General features: G+C 51.2%; 7 protein-coding genes across 7 annotated transcripts; 3 read left to right on the plus strand and 4 right to left on the minus strand.

The window, feature by feature from the left end:
• Window positions 1-10: 10 nt before the first annotated feature.
• CCOS01_14798 (short chain dehydrogenase) lies at window positions 11-811 on the minus strand (the record flags this gene model as incomplete). Its single annotated transcript, XM_060462941.1, has 1 exon — window positions 11-811. The coding sequence occupies one exon, from the start codon at window positions 809-811 to the stop codon at window positions 11-13; it is 801 nt and encodes a 266-aa protein (XP_060306772.1).
• A 730-nt stretch (window positions 812-1541) lies between these two features.
• On the plus strand, window positions 1542-4070 carry CCOS01_14799 (heterokaryon incompatibility protein; the record flags this gene model as incomplete). Its single annotated transcript, XM_060462942.1, has 1 exon — window positions 1542-4070. The coding sequence occupies one exon, from the start codon at window positions 1542-1544 to the stop codon at window positions 4068-4070; it is 2529 nt and encodes an 842-aa protein (XP_060306773.1).
• Window positions 4071-7862: 3792 nt separating this feature from the next.
• Window positions 7863-9390, plus strand: CCOS01_14800 (FAD binding domain-containing protein; the record flags this gene model as incomplete). The annotated part of the gene is made up of 2 exons (XM_060462943.1): window positions 7863-8175; window positions 8234-9390. 2 exons carry the CDS (start codon window positions 7863-7865, stop codon window positions 9388-9390), a joined length of 1470 nt encoding a protein of 489 aa, XP_060306774.1.
• Window positions 9391-10933: 1543 nt separating this feature from the next.
• On the minus strand, window positions 10934-12838 carry CCOS01_14801 (carboxypeptidase cpdS; the record flags this gene model as incomplete). Its single annotated transcript, XM_060462944.1, has 5 exons — window positions 10934-11082; window positions 11145-12301; window positions 12367-12414; window positions 12477-12591; window positions 12643-12838. 5 exons carry the CDS (start codon window positions 12836-12838, stop codon window positions 10934-10936), a joined length of 1665 nt encoding a protein of 554 aa, XP_060306775.1.
• Window positions 12839-14238: 1400 nt separating this feature from the next.
• On the minus strand, window positions 14239-15012 carry CCOS01_14802 (uncharacterized protein; the record flags this gene model as incomplete). The annotated part of the gene is made up of 2 exons (XM_060462945.1): window positions 14239-14720; window positions 14781-15012. 2 exons carry the CDS (start codon window positions 15010-15012, stop codon window positions 14239-14241), a joined length of 714 nt encoding a protein of 237 aa, XP_060306776.1.
• Window positions 15013-16428: 1416 nt separating this feature from the next.
• Window positions 16429-16794, plus strand: CCOS01_14803 (acetyltransferase; the record flags this gene model as incomplete). Its single annotated transcript, XM_060462946.1, has 1 exon — window positions 16429-16794. One exon carries the CDS (start codon window positions 16429-16431, stop codon window positions 16792-16794), a length of 366 nt encoding a protein of 121 aa, XP_060306777.1.
• Window positions 16795-17031: 237 nt separating this feature from the next.
• CCOS01_14804 (YkgB protein) lies at window positions 17032-18423 on the minus strand (the record flags this gene model as incomplete). Its single annotated transcript, XM_060462947.1, has 3 exons — window positions 17032-17373; window positions 17452-17914; window positions 18038-18423. The coding sequence occupies 3 exons, from the start codon at window positions 18421-18423 to the stop codon at window positions 17032-17034; spliced, it is 1191 nt and encodes a 396-aa protein (XP_060306778.1).
• Window positions 18424-19362: the final 939 nt, after the last annotated feature.

Raw genomic sequence — 19362 nt, forward strand, 5'->3', positions numbered from 1 at the left:
CGCCTTCCACTTACGATGACAAGATTCTTCCACCCTCAGTAAAGATGGTCGCACCAGTAATGTTCCCATCCTTCATCAAATACAGATACGCCTCCGCTACGTCCTCGGGCCGTCCAAGCCTCCCAGTCAGCGTCTTGCTTCGGAACCTCTCGATGGCCGCCTCAGGCAGCGTCTGGAACAGCTCCGTCGTCACAGGCCCCGAGGAGACGAGGTTCACACGCACGGGGGCGAGGTTAAAAGACAGGCCCCTGACCAGCCCTTCCATCGCGCCCGACGCACAGTCGGCGACGGCCCAGCCTGGCATGGGTCTGTGGGAGCTGGAGCCGTTTGTCAAGGTCAGCGAGGTGTCTGGTCCGCGTGTGATGTATTTCTCCGTGGAGAGGAGGCCGGCGAGAATCGTGGGCGCGTAGGCTCTCATGGAGAGGGACGCGGTGATGTGGGAGGGTCGCGTGTCCGGGAGTGAGGGAAGTGGAGAAGATGCGTCTGCGGTGTAGAGGATGTGGTCAAGCTTGAGGGAGCCGTTTGATGTTGCTTCGTCGAGGAGACGTGTGAGGTTGGCGTGCAGGTTTTCGAGGTCTGCGAGGTCGATTGTGTGGGTTCTGAGCTGGTGGTCCTTGGTGGAGGGGTAGGTTGAGCGCAGGCGGGCTTCGGCAGCGGCGAGTTTGGAGGGGTTGGAGGAGGCTAGGATTACGGTGGCGGCGTGTTCGAGGGATGCTTCTGCTGCTGCGTAGCCTAGGCCTGAAGAGCCTCCTATTATTAGGATGCGTTTGTTGGCGAGTTTGAAGGTGTATTTGGTGGGTTGGGTGGACATTGTAAAGGATTTGTGAAGGGGGAATGATGGTGTCTGGATTGATGGAGAGTAAGATGATGGTAGCTTCTTGCTTGGAGACGAATGATCGGAGGCTGTCTTATGAGAAGTTGCAAGCTCTTCTTTGATGCAGTCTTGGATTTAAGCTGTCTTTTACGGGTTGGATGAGCTGTATTAATGCTTCGATTTGTTCATGTTCTTCCACCGAAGCGGACGGACAAGATCGGCACTATATCTTGAAAACATACTATGATATTGGTAAACCCACTGCATCAATCACGTCAATGGAGCTTGAGCCGAACTTTGACAGCTGAAGATGGTCTCTTGGTGCCGCATTTCGCCATGACTTTGTCCGCACTGCGTCTCGCCCGCCGTATTCGTAGAGACTTCGGTATCGCGTTCGGACACCGAACGGACCAGCGATCATTTTTCGGCGCCATAGTATGGGGAGGAAGCTTGGTGGACGGGGCCGAACCGACTTAATTTGGACTACGCTCGTCCGATAGTTGCGCCGCTCGTAGACTCCAAGGCCGCGCATCCCGCGGAGTGGGCCTCCCAAATGGACCCATAAATTCCGACCTCCGCCGGATGCCGGACCCGGATGGAACCCTTCAGCCGCCCCATAATCTGACTGCTCCACAACAACTCCAGCCCCCGCCAAAGCTGACACTGGTCACGATGGCGGCCACTGGTCGTCCATCACCTCGGCGCTTTCAACCGCGTAGAACCCCGTATGAATCGCGTCGAGCCTTTCGCAGGGCGCGTGCGGCGCATGTCGCTTTCGCTCCGCATCCCAGATGATCAGCCGTCGCCTCTACGTCGTCTACCCAAGCATCTGATCCCATTTTTGCCGTACCTCGACCGCCCGGATACCTCCCACGCCATCGAAGAACGTATTCCCGCTGGAAAACATGCCTTGCGCCTGTCTACCATGGCCTTCTGGCTGCGCGCCTGCGCCAACTCCCACGGCGACCACTGTGTTCCTCCCCCGCGGCCAGGTGCTGCTCGTCCGCTGTGGTTGATTGACGTGCGTGCCTATTGCTTAGTCGCAGTGAAAGATGACCGTGAAGAGGAGAACTCTTCTGTTTCACTGTATCCCTACGTGGCGCTGAGTTATGTCTGGGGCCAGGCGTCAAGCGCGACCGCGACGCTTGCCAACATCGCCGCTCTTCAGAGCCCGGGGGCTCTTGATGGTCAGGATATTCCAGCTACAATATGGGAAGCTATGGAACTGACGCGGCTTCTTGGTGAGCGGTATCTCTGGGTTGATAGGCTCTGTATTGTGCAAGATGACAAGGATGCGAAGCCTGCTCAGCTGCTGGGTATGGCGGACATTTACGGCGGTGCCACCCTGACTATTGTTGCTGCGCAGGGGCGCGGTGCGGATGAGCCTTTACATCATGGGCTGGTCGATGAGACCGAGGAAGAAGGGGCCGAAAGCGGCCAAGGCGCGCTGCCTTGTCTGGAGGAGGTCTCCCCCGAGGAATGGGCGCAACGTCTGCGAGAGTCTAGGGAGGGGCTGCCGCGTTCTCCCCGAAGAGTAGTGTCTCCAGAGGATGAATACTACGGCTCACCCTTGTACTATGGATACCAATCGGATCGAAATCAACAAGCTGATGCTGATGAGGACCATATGGCAGCCAACGAGCAATACCTGCCTTTCACTATGGGATACGGCGGCTCACCTCACTACATAGGGTGCGGCTCACCGTACGATTCACCTTCCCCCATGGATATCGAGTCACCCAATTTTCTTCCTGCGTCGCCCTCATACACTGAAGTCGAGTCGCCGGTGGTAAACGAATGGAACTCGCCTCCATCCCCTATCAACGAGCCACTAGCTATTCCTCAAGAGGACACAGATCCTCCGCCCGACGTGCCTGACACATTCGCCGCCACGGAGATGCCGAACGTTCGCCGTCAACGAGAGGTGGATGCGCATCGCGCTGTTATGGAGGGGCATGCTCGGGACTTGGTCAACACGGCGTGGTGTCAGAGAGGCTGGACGTTTCAAGAGCTCATGTTTTCTCGACGACAACTTGTTTTTCACAATGATACCGTCAACTGGCAGTGTCATTGCGCGTCCTGGCATGAGAATCAAAAACACATAGCGACGGGGCCTTGTAGTGGCGTTGAAGAGAATGAGCAGCACAGCGAGGACAACAGCAAGGACGACAGTATCGAGAACGGTAATGACAATAGAGTCTCTGCCCCATCGTCGACTGAGCTTCTACCTTGCGTCTCCCCGTGGCCTGACTTCCACCGGTACGCCAGGCTCGTCGCGCTGTATAACAAACGAGTCCTAACATACGACCACGACGTCCACGATGCTTTCGCTGGGGTCCTATCCGCATTTGGTCAATCATTTCCCGGCGGTTTTATCTGTGGCCTGCCTCGCATCTTCTTCGACGCCGCGCTGCTATGGCAGCCTTACGACCCTTTAGTCCGTCGCACTAGCGATCTCTCCTCCGCTCTACCGAGTTGGTCGTGGATGGGGTGGCAGGGGAATCTTCAGTCCGAGAGCTGGCGCAGTGGTTATCGATATCTGCGCGGCGGAAACCCCGGCGATTCGGACGACTTTTGGCGGCCTGGTTCTTGGCAGACCCGGCGGACGGTCGTGTGGTCGTACTCGTTGACCGTTGATGGGGAACGATTTACAGTGGGAGATGAGACCGCCGAGTTCATGGATGATCCGGCATCAAAAGGGTGGTGTGAGAAATACTGCGAAAGGGCCCAGAAGCCATACTTCACTCATCCTCAGGCGGGAGCACAGGAATTCTGGTTTCCTATCCCTCTAGCCACAATAGCCAGCGTCAACGATGGTCCTCCGTCATGCACGCCCGCTTACCTGCATGGTCTCACCCGACGGGGATCTCTCCAAATTGGCAAACTATTCCACGATCACCGCACCTCGCAGTGCGTATGCGCGACCCTGCGTGACGCGGATGGCCGTTGGGCTGGCGTGCTGAGACTTAACGCCGTCTCCTCAGATCCTGATGATTTTTACGGAGCAGCAGTCGGCGAGACGTGCGGGCTGGTCGAAATCTCGGCGGGATCCGCGGAGAACCAACCAAGGGAAGATGTTGGCTTTGACGGGTGGGAGGAAGCTGAGTTCGCGCGGCACAGGGGGAAGTACAAGTTTGTTAACGTCCTATGGGTTGAGTGGAGGGACGGCGTGGCATACCGCAAGGCATTGGGGCGAGTCTGGGAAGTTGCGTGGACAAGGGTTGCTTCAGATGGTGTGCAGATCACGATTGGGTGACATGCGAGAACAGAGACGCATCCAGCATAACATTGTAGGCCATTTGGTACGACGAAAGAAGTACCCGCCGACATAGTCCTGGAAAAGTTACGGGCTGGTACGGCTACAGATGTAACTAAACTCGGTTAGTTGGCATGGTTGGTAGGCGCAGTCCGAATAACCTATTCACGCCCAGTACCTAATCAACCCTCACGCCGCCGAGTTGTTATTACAGGACGTAGTTCGTAATCGCTACCATCCGCATACTAAACTTCATGTGTCGTCATGATTCCAAGCTTCTCCAAGGACAGGCTCTGATTTGAAAGCGATACGATGACCGTTTGACTTTCAAGACACGGATGGATTTCATGTCGACCCAAGTCGACCATGCCGGAAACTGGATACGACTGAACACTACTGACAGAGAGCGGCAAGTCTTCATTCCGATCATGTCGGCGGCAGACGAGGACATAGCGATGCCTCTCATATCGTCATTGGTCGGCGAAGCTCGCATTGTCGATTATTCAAATCGCCTGACTTTGGATGATGACGACAGGGGACATTATAAACATTGCCTTAATTGCTCAATCGTTCGATCCGTGGTCTGCCATGTGCTCCGTCTACATTTTGGTCGCATCGATTTCTTGGACGCGATGAGTAGATCAATCGGCGTTGACGCGTCTTTCTTTTGCCATGCCTTCGTCCCTCTTAGGAAAGGAATTATAAGTAAGACGTAGGTCACGATTCGATCATCAGGTATATCTCTCCCCGCGCAATCACTGAGATATTGTTCTTTTTTCATTGTCGATCATCGTGGTCGGGATCTCCAACGAAGATCATTTCTACATCCTCGCCCACACCATGCTTAACGCCTGCGATTATCTGCTATAGCACCTGACAGTGTGGCGCGGCCACTCGGGCTCTCGCCTCAGAACAACGATCTCAACACAACCAGCACTCGACGACCTCACATGTAAAGAACGGTTCCGGCCATACCTGGTGATGATATCGGCACTCGATCTGCTTTGGTCTCCCTGCTTACTTGCATGGAATTCCAACCCCTCATTGCCTTTCTTCACTCTACGCCGTCGAAACCATTCTAGTCTATCAAATATACTATTGTGGCATTGTCAAGGCCTTGCCTTCACTCGTCTATACCAGTAATTCCTGTACTGCAGCGGCGGTAAAGTCTTGTATCTGCTCCTTATTGGGATCTGTCGCGAATTGTGGCCTGCAGCAATGGCCATACCAAATGAGTAGAAAGTAGCTTGAGCTTCCCAAAGTGAAAGTCACGAAGTAAGTGTCTACGTACAGGACGAAGAAGAATGTAAGGTTCACGTGAATTAGCACGTGGGTAATAATACACCTGCTTTTCCGTGTCAGGGTGCTCTACACTCAGTTTCTTCACGCGATTCTTTATCCTGTAGTTCGGCTCTGCGATTCCATTGTCAGCAATCTCCCAGTTTCCTTCTTTCAGTCGGAGTTTAGTGATTAGCCTGCGTAGCCGTTGTCGTGACCGCTCCGTTCTGGTAATATCCCCAGATTCAGACACATCGTCGACCATTTGCATAATTCATGGAGGGACGCGCCGAAAGTGGGCCCACTAGAGCAACGCCACGCATCTCGGTCCCACCCGCCTCACAACAAAAACATAAGACAACAAGAACCCTATTCCATCGTCGGTAAATCGTCTTGCAGTGCTCTTCGCCATAGAGCCCCACTCTTATAGGCGTACAGCAACTAAAGCAACAGCCCATCAAGCAGTTTTGTGCCTCATCATGTTTTGAGCCGGTCAAAGCAACTGATTGTACCACAAAGCAAGAGCTTTCGTAATGATACACCAGCGTCCTATTCAGCACTAAACAGCTACGCCTCTTTGGGAGCAACCGTGCCGGCCGCAGTAGTATACTCTAAATCTTGGCTGGTGCATTGGTCATATTTTTTGCGTGGCAACTCTGCGTAGTGCATCGCTTTCCGCGGGAGACCTATTTCCACAACCTGGCAAGATACTTTTCTCGTTCCATGGGACTTCTAGAATGTATCCCGTCGGCTTTCTAATGGAGGAGTTTCCTATAGCGGAAAAGGATGCCGTCACGTTCAGACTTATCGTCAGTCTGTCACCCCACTCTTTCAGAATGCACATGCATGATGTACGAGGCTGCTTTATGGAGTAGCCGATGGGATTATAAAGCCTTGTCCCTATCGTTCTCACTATGGCAGTCTTACGTTTTCTAGCGCCTTTCCCAATAAGAACTTTTCCTGAAGCCCCACGTTGCGGGATGCTAGGAATCATCTGGATTCTTCTTGTTTTGGTCGCGTAATATATTGTTGATCGACAACCGAACATTAGAAAAAGCTAGAAAATACTTGAGAAAGTTTGTTGGGCTTTCGCCGGTATTGAATCTACAGGGTATTCGGGATTTTGGTTGGAATAGGAAAGGTTGGAGGACATATTGAGAACACATTACTACTAATCTTATACGTTATTTGGGTTGGTGGCGCCGGGAAACCGAGGATGAATTTTGAGCTGTGAAGCTATCTCGTCGGAAGTGCCTGCCGATTGCTACGAACCGTGGTGGATCTCGTTCGCTTTGGGCAAAGGTTTCGTTAGGGGCATCCCTGGGGAGCGTCCACGCGCAACAGCACATAGACCGGGGGAGGATGTCAACCAAATCCTCCATGAAATAAATGGCAGTAAATCTTATCAAAAGGCCTCAGCAACATGGATCTTGCTCATAACTAGGAAAGTTAGTTGTTTGTAGACGTGGATCTACTTCTATAGTAGCTTAGTATCTCTACTCCGCATCACTACTCCGGCTAAGATGTTCAAGTCCGTATTCATGGGCGTGAAACAGTCGCGAAGTTCGAGCCAGCGTGGGATTCAAAACCACGTCCCGACATCTAGACACAGTCAAGTTCGGAATTTTCGGGTGCTTCAGTGACGACAGTGAAAGAGGTTTCTTTGCCTGTTGCTGACCTTGTGTCTCACAAGAAGGTGTGGTAGAAGTCCGAAGTACCGGCATGGTCAATTCATCCGAGGAAGCCGCCGAGATATTTATGTCGGACGAAAAATTGGGCTGGCCCGGACAATTCGGGCTGTTGAAATCATTGCATGCTATCGGGGATGCGCTAGAAAAACAAGATCTCATTCAAGACGTACACAAAATTATCTAAGACTCCTGGATTTTGCTCGAAAGCCGCGACCGTGATATGATCTCAGCAGAAAGGGTTATCATAGAGCCAGCCATGCTGCTCAAATGAGAAGGACGACGGAAGGACGAGACGTGAGCTCGTAATTGAAACGCTCTACCTGCTGCCTTTGCTTGCAACCCGGTAGTTTTACGGGCTAGAGCCTCTGCAATACACGATATTAAGAAAGCTACAAGTCGGACACTTGTAGTTGTGTATCTTTTGTCCATCTCAAAGTTGAGCCATATGGCCCATTTGGGTAGGTGTGCTTGTTGCCGCTATTACTCGCACATATGCGGGCCAATCTTCACAAAGCCCACACCGCGGACCACGGAACTGCCCAACTTTAAGAGGGAGAAAAGAGAAAAGCCAAGAAATGAGCTATCAAGTGCTTCAGTCTAGCGGACCATCACAGCAGTAATGCTGGGCTGCCGCCGGAATTTCGGCTCCTCTGGTAGTCCGTAACTCCATGGCGTGGTCTGTCGATGGTAATTACTTAAAGGGCGATGATGAGAAGTTCTATTCAAGGGCACTTTAATACTGCAGCTCAACGAAACCTTTCAATATCTCAAGCTAACTTTCTACAACATTTCATTCCAACTTATTCAACACTTAGAATTCGCAATGGGTCGCTATTGCTCTTCTCTGATCCTGTCTTTGGCATGGTTTCTTACCACTACAAAGGTGCATGCCGCCACGGACCTGAAAGATTGTCTTTTCGAGTCTGTTGGCGGCGAAACCGAGAGGGCCAAATTCTCGAATGAAGCTGGTTTCCAGGCCGACCATATTCGGCCATACAACCTTAATTTTCAATACGTGCCATTTGCCATCCTTTACCCTAATAGCCCCTTGGAGGTTGCGAGCATTGTTGTTTGTGCTTCTCAACACGATCGCAAGGTGCAAGCTAGAAGTGGAGGACACGACTACACGAACAATGGTCAGCTCTTTTATTACTAAAAACTTTGACCAGACAAGTGTACTGACTACTGACCCAGGGATTGGTGGCAATGATGGAGCTATCGTAGTTGACGTAAAGAATCTCAACCATGTTCAGCTCGGCCCTGATGGCATTGCGAAGGTGGGTTCAGGAAACAGACTGGAAGATGTCTGCGAGAAGCTTCACGCCAACGGAAAGAGATGGATGCCTCACGGATCGTCTCCCACTGTTGGAATCGGCGGCCACGCTACCGTCGGTGGCCTCGGACTGCATAGCCGCCTTCTTGGTACTTCGCTCGACGTGATGGTTGCCGCAGAAATTGTCCTGGAAGATGGTACTATTGCAACTGTATCTGAATCACATCGTCCAGAGGTTTTCTGGGCTTTAAGGGGAGCGGGTGCGAGCTTTGGAATCGTCACCAGCTTCTGGTTCAGGACTCAGCCTGAACCTGACGCGGTTGTTAACTTCATCTTCACCGTTACATCTTCAGAACCGACGAAGCTCTCGGATGCATTCAAGGCCTACCACCAGATTACTACCAATCGATCCCTTGATCCGCGCTTGTCCTCTGTCGCAATCATCTCTAAGGACACCCTGCAAATCAGTGGCGTCTATTTTGGCACGGAATCGGAGTACAGCAAGGTCAACTTCAGCAGATTGATCAAAGGAATAACAGAGCAGAATACTGTTACCAACTTGACATGGATGGAGCACATGAACAGGACCTTCGACACTATCTCCAACATATTCCCCGCGCAGTCATATTTTTATGCTAAGGACACAGCCGTTGCCTACTCGACGTTGCCCAGCAACGACACCATCGACGCCGTCTTTGAACATCTTCAGGGCACCGACTCGGGATCAAAGAGCTGGTTCGTTTTGGTCGATCTCTACGGAGGTGCCGTTAACAATGTTGCGCCCGGTCTGACGGCGTTCCCGCATCGGAATCTGGCGTACTTCTTTGCAGTCTATGCTCAGACTGAGTCCACCACTCCGACTATCACATACGACTTCGTCGACAATGCTGTTCTCAAGTATCAGAGAAACGAGCCTCAAAAGTACCTGTCCTACGCAGGATACACCAACCTGAGGATCAAGGGAATCCCGCAGCAAAAGTATTGGGGTGACAACCTTCCAAGACTGGAGAAGATCAAGGGCGCCATTGACCCAGGAGACCTTTTCTCAACGCCTCAGAGCATCAAACCACGAGCTTAGCTGAAGGAATTGTGGCTCTTAGACCGACCTTTGGAACATCGGCGGCGTAACGTTCGTCACTGTCAGTGTTACGGTGCGCAGACAACTTCACTGTCGAGATATCAAACTAAATCCTAATGTTGAATATATCTACTGTACGGCCTTGTGGTGACTTCGTGAAACCAGGAAGAATATATAGTAGACTCACTTTAGCTCATTGCTTCATAACTTCCTCACGAGATTGCAAGGACCTTAAGGCCACGATGATGCCCACATGAATTGAAAGGTCTGAAAGAGGACATCCCTAGGCGAAAGTTTCCGAAAATTCCACCCTCCTACTCATCAAAATCGATTCCTCTATCGACGAGGATCCCGTAACTGCTATTGAACTCCTCCAGAAGGAGCATAAAATATCCACTATCGATACGATCATCGCTAGGGCAGGCATCTCACACATCAGCGCCCCGATCCGCGACATCTCCTCCACTACGGCGCTAGACCATATCAAGATCAATTCCGTTGCGCCACTTCTCTTGTTCAGTGCACCTGCCCCGCTTTAGATGAAAAGCAAGAAACCGATGTTCGTTGCTGTGTCCTCGGTGATCGGAAGCCTCAGTATGCAGGATAGCCTGGCCCAATCGTTCCCGCCGAGGGTAAGCACTAGCCAGTACGGAGCGAGCAAGGCAATGCTCATCTAGGTTGTGAAGAGGCTGAGCATTGAGGAACCATGGCTCACAGCGCTTGTCCTCAATCCTGGTTTGGTCGAGATAGATATGTCTGCCGAGCTAACCAAGAATATCGGAACGCCTGATGTTAAGTATATGGGAGCCATTGCGGTCAAGGAAAGTGTTGCAGGAATGGCCTGTATCATTGATCACGCTACGAAGGTCGTTAGTGGAAGGTTTAAAAACTTTCATGGTGTTGACCTGTCTTGGTGATCATTCAATAACCAACGCTGCTCGTCACGGAATGAAGGATTAAGCGCGAAGAGAATACATACTATGTCGCTTGTGGTTTAATAGCGAAATCAGATGCTTATGGACGCCAGGAAAGATCGAGGTCTTATTACTGTTCTCATGGGACGGCCTATGTCTAAAATTAATTTGCCCTATTGTTCCCGACACTCTAAGAAGGGCTTCAGACTTTGCACTTCGCCACGTCTGTGTCAAAGTCTCTGTCTCATTATGTCGCTCTTGGAAGGAAATTCTCGGCTGTGGCAGTTTGGAAGATGGCATCATGGATGACAGACCAAACACTCGTGCTAGGGCTGAGCACAGTGATCGTTTGAACCTCCGTCCACTATCATCAAAAGACACTCTGCTAGCCACGGAAATACACAACACCAGAATGACCAGTTAGAGTTCTGTGCTGCAATGAGAAAGTCTTCGGAGGCGAGTTTCAGGTACTTTGTATTCAAGCAGCAAGAAAACCTGCTATGCAACATGGACAACTTGAGATATCTATATACACTGTGGTAAAGTTTGGTCGTAAATAAACCCTAAATTGTACATGTACCCGAGAGCTTTGAAAATGCCGACTTATGTAAGGTACCCGCTAAAGCCTTCTAGTGAGATGCAGACCCGTGCGTTGTGTTTGACCCCGTGAAGTCACCTGGAAGAGCAGTAAACATGAGATCGCTGGTCAAGTCCGTAACGCGGCCAAGAAGCTGTTCTAGGAGACGGTATCCGGCTCCTTGAGCGTATTGAGGGAGTTCTATGAAGCCGAAGGTTAGTACATTCTTGGTAGGGTTCGTCTTGGCTGACTTGGTTACTGACCATGTCCGGCATTGAAAACACGAGCGAAGGTGAGGCCACGTTGTGCAACCCAATCACCAATCTTTCCAGCCGCACTCTGGGAAGATAGGTCGCTGTAGGCTGTAGGGAGGAAGAAGGTCTTGGACGGGAACTCATCGAAGCCTTGCTGTCCGTTCCAAGTCATGTTCTGAAGCACCATGAGCGTGCCATTGGTAGGCACACGGAAGTCAAGGTTGCCACTGGCGATTATGAAGTTGTTTGTATGCTCAATGACGCGGGTCAGAGCGCCGGAGGCGAAGGGGTCAAGACTGACATCGCCAGTAGGACCAAACGGGTTCTCATCGGAGCACTTCTTCCAGTCTCTCTGCCCGGTGGGAATGTGGATGGCCTTGCGCATCTCCGGAAGGTTGAGGTAGGAGTGCCAGTCTGCCTTGTCAAAGCTGAGGGGTACAGAGGCGTTGTCACCCTCGGCGGCCCAACTGAGGGGATCCGATGGATTGGGGCAGCCCTGAGAGATGTGGTAGATATTAGCACAAGGGCTAACTTCCGCGAGACCTTCGTAGACAATAGACGAGATTGCGCAGTCATCGCTGTTGTTTCCGGGTGGGAAAGGACCCTTCGGAGGGAAGGTGAAGTATTTCTCGCGCATATCGGCGTAGCCGCATTCTTTGTCGGCAGCACTGATCCGGTCGTAATAGTTGCCAACGCCAGGATACAGGCCCATGACATTGTTGTACTCCTCGACGAAGGGCAAGGAAACCGCATGCTGTTGGAAGTCACCAGGATCAGATCTGATGTACGGGCTAAACATCAGGGCACCGGAGAGGTTGTAGTCGGCAGACTGGTTGGACTTGATCATGGCGTCACCAATGTAGGGGATGTAGTGGCCAGCATAGCTTTCGCCAGTGAGATGAGTCTTGCGGCCCTTGGTTCCGAAGGTCTCCATCCAGTTGTGGTAGAAGCCGAGGAACTGCTGGGCGGTCTCCTCCTCCGTATTGACTCCAGGTTTACCGACTGAGAAGCCAGTGCCAGCGGGCTGGTCGACGTAGAGCACATTTGAGAGCTGGGACCAGCTGAAAATGTTGTAAACCGGACGGTAAGCTGAAGGGAACCAGGTGAAAGGTCCGTTCTCCTGGACCAGTCCGATGAAAGAACTGCATCCCGGGCCTCCATTCAACCTTGCAGAGGAGTCATTATGCGACTAGGTCCAAGGAAATGTCTCCTGGGGTTCGAGGAAACTCACCAAATGGTGACCTCCTCAGATGCATCTGGATTGGTGCTAGGGAAGTACCTGTTGGAATGAGTGTTAATATTGTAAGATAGATGGCGACTTAGACAGGTATATATACTTACCAGAAGAAGAGTTGACGAGTCTCGTTGGATGCTTTCGAGATCGGGATTTGGCCAGCATATGATTCGCCCAGATCCCAGTCAACCAGTGGAATAGACGTGCCATTCACAAGGTACTCTTTGTAATATCAGCCTACGGAAGGGGGAAGTCGAGGTTGGGTGGGCATACTCTCAGTCTTATCATTCAGGTATTGGTACTTCTCGGTGTTTTGACGACGCTCAAGATGGCGGCGTACAGGCAACCGCTTAGCCTCCGCAAGTTTCTTGACCGGGTTGAAGCCATCGACTCGCCAAGAATCGGCCAAGACGGTGGTGCAAGGCAACAATGCCAGCAACAGGTGACGGATGGACATCGCGGAAACCATGGTGACACAAAGTTGGTGGGCTGAATGAGGTTGACCAGAACCTCTTTCAGAGGGGGGTTGAACCGATCTTGATAAACACCTCAGATTGGCATTGACACGGGCCAATGGCTTTGGACGATGAGCTACCGACAGCACTGCAACATCGGCTACCAAAGGTTCCTCAAACCATATATTTCAGTTTGCCCAATGCACAGCAAGAAGCTTAGCTACTAGGATAACGTTTGGCTTCCGCAAGCTAAGCTTCTCGTAATCCGAGCCGATGACTGTCTTACCATGTTAGATAAGGAATCGATTGCTGGCACGGTACGCACGGATGAATCATAGGCGACTCTTCTCGCTGAAACTCAAACGCAATCAACCCTAATCTATCGTCGATATGCCCCTGAATGCTAAGCTTTCCAAGAGGAATTGGGCTAGGAAACCTTCCTCAATTACCCTCATCGGTAGGTTATCCCGTGGAACCACTCTAGCATCTCAATCGCAAGACAAACGGAAACTCCAAACAACCCTACATCCGGATCATCCGGTGAGAGTGCGATATTTTGAAGGACCGAGGACGGGCATGATTAATAAAACTTTAACCGTCTATACGAGCCGAGTCGAACTTTCCGTTGGGCGATCCATTGGGGCCGATCTAGGGACACCCTCTGAGATCCGAAACTGACTTGACCACCCGTGCATGGGGTTTGGACGACGAACGTCGACTGAAGATGATTTAAGCTTGATGAATATGGGATGAACATTCCATCCCGCTTGCCAAGAACGATCGGATGTGGTGCATTGTTCAACTTTCCGACGCAACCGATTACGGCAGCTTGGCTTCGACTTTCTTGGTATGTGCGGATTGAGGTACTTAGGGTGCCGGTTTCCGGCGGCCCGTAATTTCCGGGAAAACTGAAGATCATGTCGCTGTAAAGCTTGCTGAGCAGCGCTATGGCTCAATCAGGAATGTGCTTTGGTGATTTGATTTCGACAAGTGAGCATGTTAATCACCGCTGCCATTCTTGCCTTAGAGAGCAAGTTTATTTCCAGCCTGAACGTTGTCATGTGCATCGGTAATAGTCTCATTTTGATGGCTTTTCTTCCAAAATTTGATTACCAAATTGGGCAACCTTCTGCATCCTTCTCCCAGTTTTTATTGTTTATGATGAGCTTCGTAGAAGAGTTCATGTCTTCTTGCTGTATGGCGGTAGATTATTTTGCCAACATCTATTATTTCGAAATTCCATTTATCCCGTCTCTGTTTGTTCCACATCGTAGCGCGATTCTCGGTTTGGGAATTGCACGCTCGCTTGCTCTCCGCTGGACCGAGCAGAGCTCACGATAAAGGCTCATATTACATTTGTATCTGTCTTATTTGATCATGGCTAGCGCATGTCGTCGTTTATGCATCCCATGCCTCATTCGTGGTCCTTCATCCAGTCCATCAATTCCTGCCAGTTCACGCACTGATGTTCAGTACCAAACCCCGTTACACCGCCCACCGCAGGGTCGCCAACCTCCACAGTCAGGTCAGGTCTGCAAAGAATGGACTGGCGGACAAGGTCCAAACAGTGTCCTATATGATACATATCTTTGACGTGATTATGATCGGGAGAAGTGTCGTGGCCTGTGTTATGGTCTGCCTTGTGATCTGCAGGGTGCGACCCATTGTTGACTTGCTCCATGATGTCAGGCCGCGCCTCATATAGTGCTTGACGGATCATGTCGAGACAGTGAAGTTGGTGGAACACCGCTATGCAGCTTTTTTGCGGCGCAAGCTTGGAGTGTTGAAAGAAGCCACCCTCCTTAGGAAGAAGCGAGGCCCAAGCTTCATCGACTTGTGCGGATGGTGGCATAGCATAATTGAGATCTAACTCAAAAGTTCTGCTTATGGTTGATACTGTGCGGGATTAGAGTTGTGAGAAAGGAACGTGCATGTGGACGCCGGGTGGTCTCTTACATCGCATCTCAGACTTAACAGGCTCAACGCCGTAATAATCTGGCGTAGCTTTGCTAGGCGCAGTATGTCTGCTGAGCCCCGCCACTAAGACGAGGAGTATCGCGTAAAAAAGGTGGACTCTGACCTTCTGCCAGTACTCCCTCAGCCGCGATTCTCTATGTTGGACGCTCTCGCCATTATCAATGGCTTGGTCAACTCGCGCGTACTGATGTGACTTAATCCATGACGACATCGTGTAGCTTAGGGGTATTTTTGGCTTGCGTGAATACCGAACGCCAGATGAAAGAGAGACGGCAGAGAAAGGAGCTTCCCAACCATCTTTATGAGCTAGGAGCACGGGAAGGGTAGGATATTGATCATCCAATCTCTGACAGGGCGATCCTCCTCGAGCGAGTCCCACCATCACGACTCGCAACGTGCAAGGTACTTTGAATGTCGAATAGCATCCATTCATAAGTGGTCAAGCGGTCCGAGGAACCCCACCAATTCATTAAGAACGGGCAGAACCACCTTTCGCTGACTCGCACAGCTGCCCGCTGCTTTCGTTGTCCATTCACTCCCGGACAGCCTCAAAGAGGAAAGATCATGAAAAGGCGAAGGGAAAGCGCAGAATATTGACAGCGGCTGACGACATAGCCACGAGGCTCTGTCTCACTTCCCCTTTCCGTGTTTCCGGGTACTGATGTTGCCTGTCGATCGTGCGCGCTTGGCTTTGCGGGTTGCATCGGTCGTGCGTCCATCCGAGAACCATTTGCAGGGGGTCATCGGGGGCAACCACTGTGCTGAAGCTGGGACGAAACGCCGAGGTTGCAATCAAGCACTTTTGATGAGCTGTTTAAGCTACATCCCCAGCATATAAGCTTGCCGTTTCCCCGGACTTGGAGTTGATTGGGAAGAGATGCGGAGTTTGGGGCTGCTGTTGACGAGCACCCTTGGCCCGGATTCCGTCTCCGACGTCCGGGTTTCGCCAAGTCCCGCCACATCGACACCCAGAGAACGGTTCGCACTTCAAGCATCTAATTGCACTCATACTATGAGACGCTTCACTACTGGCGCCGACTTGAAAAAGGCCATGCTGAACTGAGATGCTTGACAATACAGTCACTTGACATAGGTACCTTGAGTGCTACATCCCAACTACAAAAAGGTGAAAATTCCCGACAATTGCTTAACTATCAATTGTTGATTGCCGAGAAAGACAGGCTGAAAGTCAGAATTAATCTGATTCGGAATGTCTTCCTGTCGTTCATCAGTGACTCACATCAAGTGTGACTGACTGCCCGTCCAGTTGTTGGTCCTGGGCGCGTCAAGAGCTGTATCCATATCGGGAAGGTCAACAAACTCTCATCCTTCGGCCTTAGAACCCACATGAGACGCGGCGTAGCGGATCCTCAGACGCAAACATGATGACTGGAAAAAGTCAACATGTGTAGAAATATTTCTTATTTAAGTCGAGGTCTTCTGCGCAGACCTTATTGTATAGCTGATGGCCCGTAACTTCATTAGCAAAGTTGTAACTTCAAACGCAGACCATCATAGAATCACCGTCTATCCGCCGCGATGGCCTCGTCTCATTTTTGTCGGTTGTCGCCGCGACTCGTAGTTAGGACTGCCACAAAAATTCGACATTGAATCTTTTCACGCCATCATGACAGTCCCAGAAAGTTTCCCATTTGGGGAACCTGAGGAAGGTCTTACTTTCGAGAAGCTTCCGGCTCGGATACAAAAATTTGCCAAAATGTCAGCGGATGGCAAAAATGCATTCTTGGTCGTTGAACCGCGCGGTACAGATGAATTGATTGGATATGGAGGGTACAACACTTCTGAATCTGTCGACCCGCCCGAGTTCCTTGACCAAACAACACTACAGGGAAGCAAGGCGTACATGACGGACATCGGCATCATAATCGATCACAAACACTGGCGCAAGGGCTATGGCCTGGAGTTGATCAGCGTCCTCATCGAGTACGCCAAAAACGAGCTTGGATGTCAAGTTTTCAGAGACGGGCGATGACAATGAACCATGGCGAGCTCTCATGCGAGCGGCAGGTCTTGCCAAGTTCGAGGGCTGGCAGAAAGCAAGTTATGACGAGAAGCAGGAGGTTTGGGTCTGGAAGTTTGATGCAGGACATTGGAAACAGGAAAAAGAAAGGATGCAGATAGAGGGAAAGTGACCACTCTAGGGGCTTGTCGCTCTCCGTGACTGTGAGTTCTCGATATGATGGTTCTATTGGCCGAGTAGCTTGCAAGATCACTCATCAAAGATAACGCAAACAACTTCGCCCGCAATAGAAATGTTCGCGGCGAACCCCTTCAGAAGACCGGTGCTCACTTCGCGATCAATAATGACCGCCCGTCCGTCCTGCTGCAAACCCACAGCAACTTGAGTGCCAGCTTTATTGATCGAGAACTGGCGGGGAATCATGCCGCCTGACGGGAAGATCTGCGTGAAACCCAGGTGACCGGTCTTGTGATCGATCTTGAAAGTAACAAGGGCGTCGCTCTTGATCTCGGTGCTGTTGGTGGTGTCAAAGTTGGGAATGCTGAAGATGCTAACGTTTCGTGAAGAGACAATGAGATACTCGGAGTCAGGCTGACGAAATGTTAGCAACATAACACGTCTCGTGGCGAATCTTCCTCGTCAAGGAATCAGCTTGACTAAAGTACTTACCGAGATGTGGATCTCAGCTGCGGCAGCCCCAACAGGTACCGTGTTGTCGGGGCCGTGGGTACCGACGCTGAAGACTTCTGTAAAGCTCAAGGTCTTGTTGCGACCATAGTGAACTTCGTACGTGGTGACAATGTTCCCAAGCTCGGCTAGAACAAAGAAGTAAGTCTTTTCCTTGGTGACGAGGAATCTGGCGTGTCTGGGACCACTGCCAACTGCAACGTTCAGCGGGGTAACCGGCGTCAGTTGGTAGGATTCCTGGTTGATTGCAAAAACCCGAACCAAATCCGCTCCCAAATCCGGCACTAGCACGTACTGCCCCGTGGGGTCAAGGATGGCCTCGTGGGGATGCGGGGCATTCTGTGCCGGCTTCGGTCCTGGCTGGCTCAGCGTGTACGTCCAAGACTGAAGTCTTTTGATGTCGGTCGGGTCCTCCACGGAAAAGACTTCAAAGGACGACGCCGGACTGTCAATTTTGTCAGCGGAGTTCCGCGTGAACTTGCGTAGCGATTTCTGCAAATTCCCCCCAAACCAAGCTTCTTCGGTGACGAAAGTGGAAATCTGTCCGGGGCCAGTGAGTGGGACTTACTAAGAAGCCAAGGCAATGCCTCCACCATTCTTGCCATAGACGACGGAGCTCACAGCCCCCTTGATAGTAGGGAGCTTTCCAAGCAACTCGAGTGTCCCATTCTCAGACTTTTGGAAAGAGACGAGCGTGCCGTTGGGGTTTGTAAGTCCTCGATCGGCGCAGTAGAGCAGGGACTTTGACTGATCGAGAGTGAGCCAAGAGGGGTTCGCCGCGCAATCAGTGTTCGTGGCAATGGCCTTCAAAGTCGTTCCAGATTCCGAAGTCTGAAGATCGAGAGTGGTGACGGTTCCGGCGTGCGAAGCGGCGTATAGGAGGGTCGATGTCACTGGCTTGACGGACATAATGGCCATGAGCCAGGCGGCAGAGAACTTGTCGAACCCCAACATTGCGGATAAGTCAGTTAGCGATAAAGACCGATACAGACCGATGCTAGCAACTACCATACCGCCGGCGATTCAGTGTCTTTAAAAGCTCCTCCGAAGCCATGGTCGGAAATGCAACCCTTGTACATCACCGAGCTGGGTACCGCATCGTTTTCCGTGCGGGGTTGGGATATCCCTGAATGTGCTGCGCAAATTCCACCTATTAATCTAAATGGCTGGTGGTTAAATCGATTTTACCTTGGAAAAGGAAATTCGCGCTAGCCCACGTGTAGAGTTGGAATAAGCCGTTTGCCGGCGAGTAGATTGAATCCTTGGCAGGGGTTGCGGATAAGGTTCGAGAAAGGATGCTCTTGGCACTTTCGATCTCAAGGGGGAACAAGAGACGAACTGAAGCTTTGACTGATGCACACCAATGATACAACAGCCGGATGCTGCACCAAGGCTTCATCCCACCGGCGCTTCTTGAACAGCCACTTTCTTACTCTTGGATATAAATCAACACTCATCTTCAATAGGATTGCCAAGAAGTCGGTCAATTTGTACGGGCTGAACTGTAAGTTTTCTGAAAGATTCATCTTTGCGACTGTGTATCACCAGTCTTCAAACACTCTGTGGACGACGTTTTAACGTCCGAGAGTCCGTCGCACACTTTGGAGTTGTACACGGAAACCGTCAATGATGTGGGCCGCATCACTTGCGATGGTGAATGGGGTTGCTGTATCTTAAGTCAGTTGCCAAAACAGTTGCGTGGAAAGTAAGTGGTATTGTGCCTCACAAGACAATGAGCCAGAAAAAAGTTGGCAATGTCGTCTATTCGTATGGATGCCTCGGACCAGCAGAATAAGCATCACATGTTTCTTGGCAGCATCATCTACAGTTCTCTGTGTTCTCACTGAACTCTCCCACCGGCATTCGAGGGATGCAGGCGAGGATGGTCAATGA

This window comes from Colletotrichum costaricense, assembly GCF_030867565.1.
Source record: "Colletotrichum costaricense strain IMI 309622 chromosome Unknown Scaffold_21.1, whole genome shotgun sequence".
Lineage (NCBI taxonomy): Eukaryota > Fungi > Ascomycota > Sordariomycetes > Glomerellales > Glomerellaceae > Colletotrichum > Colletotrichum costaricense.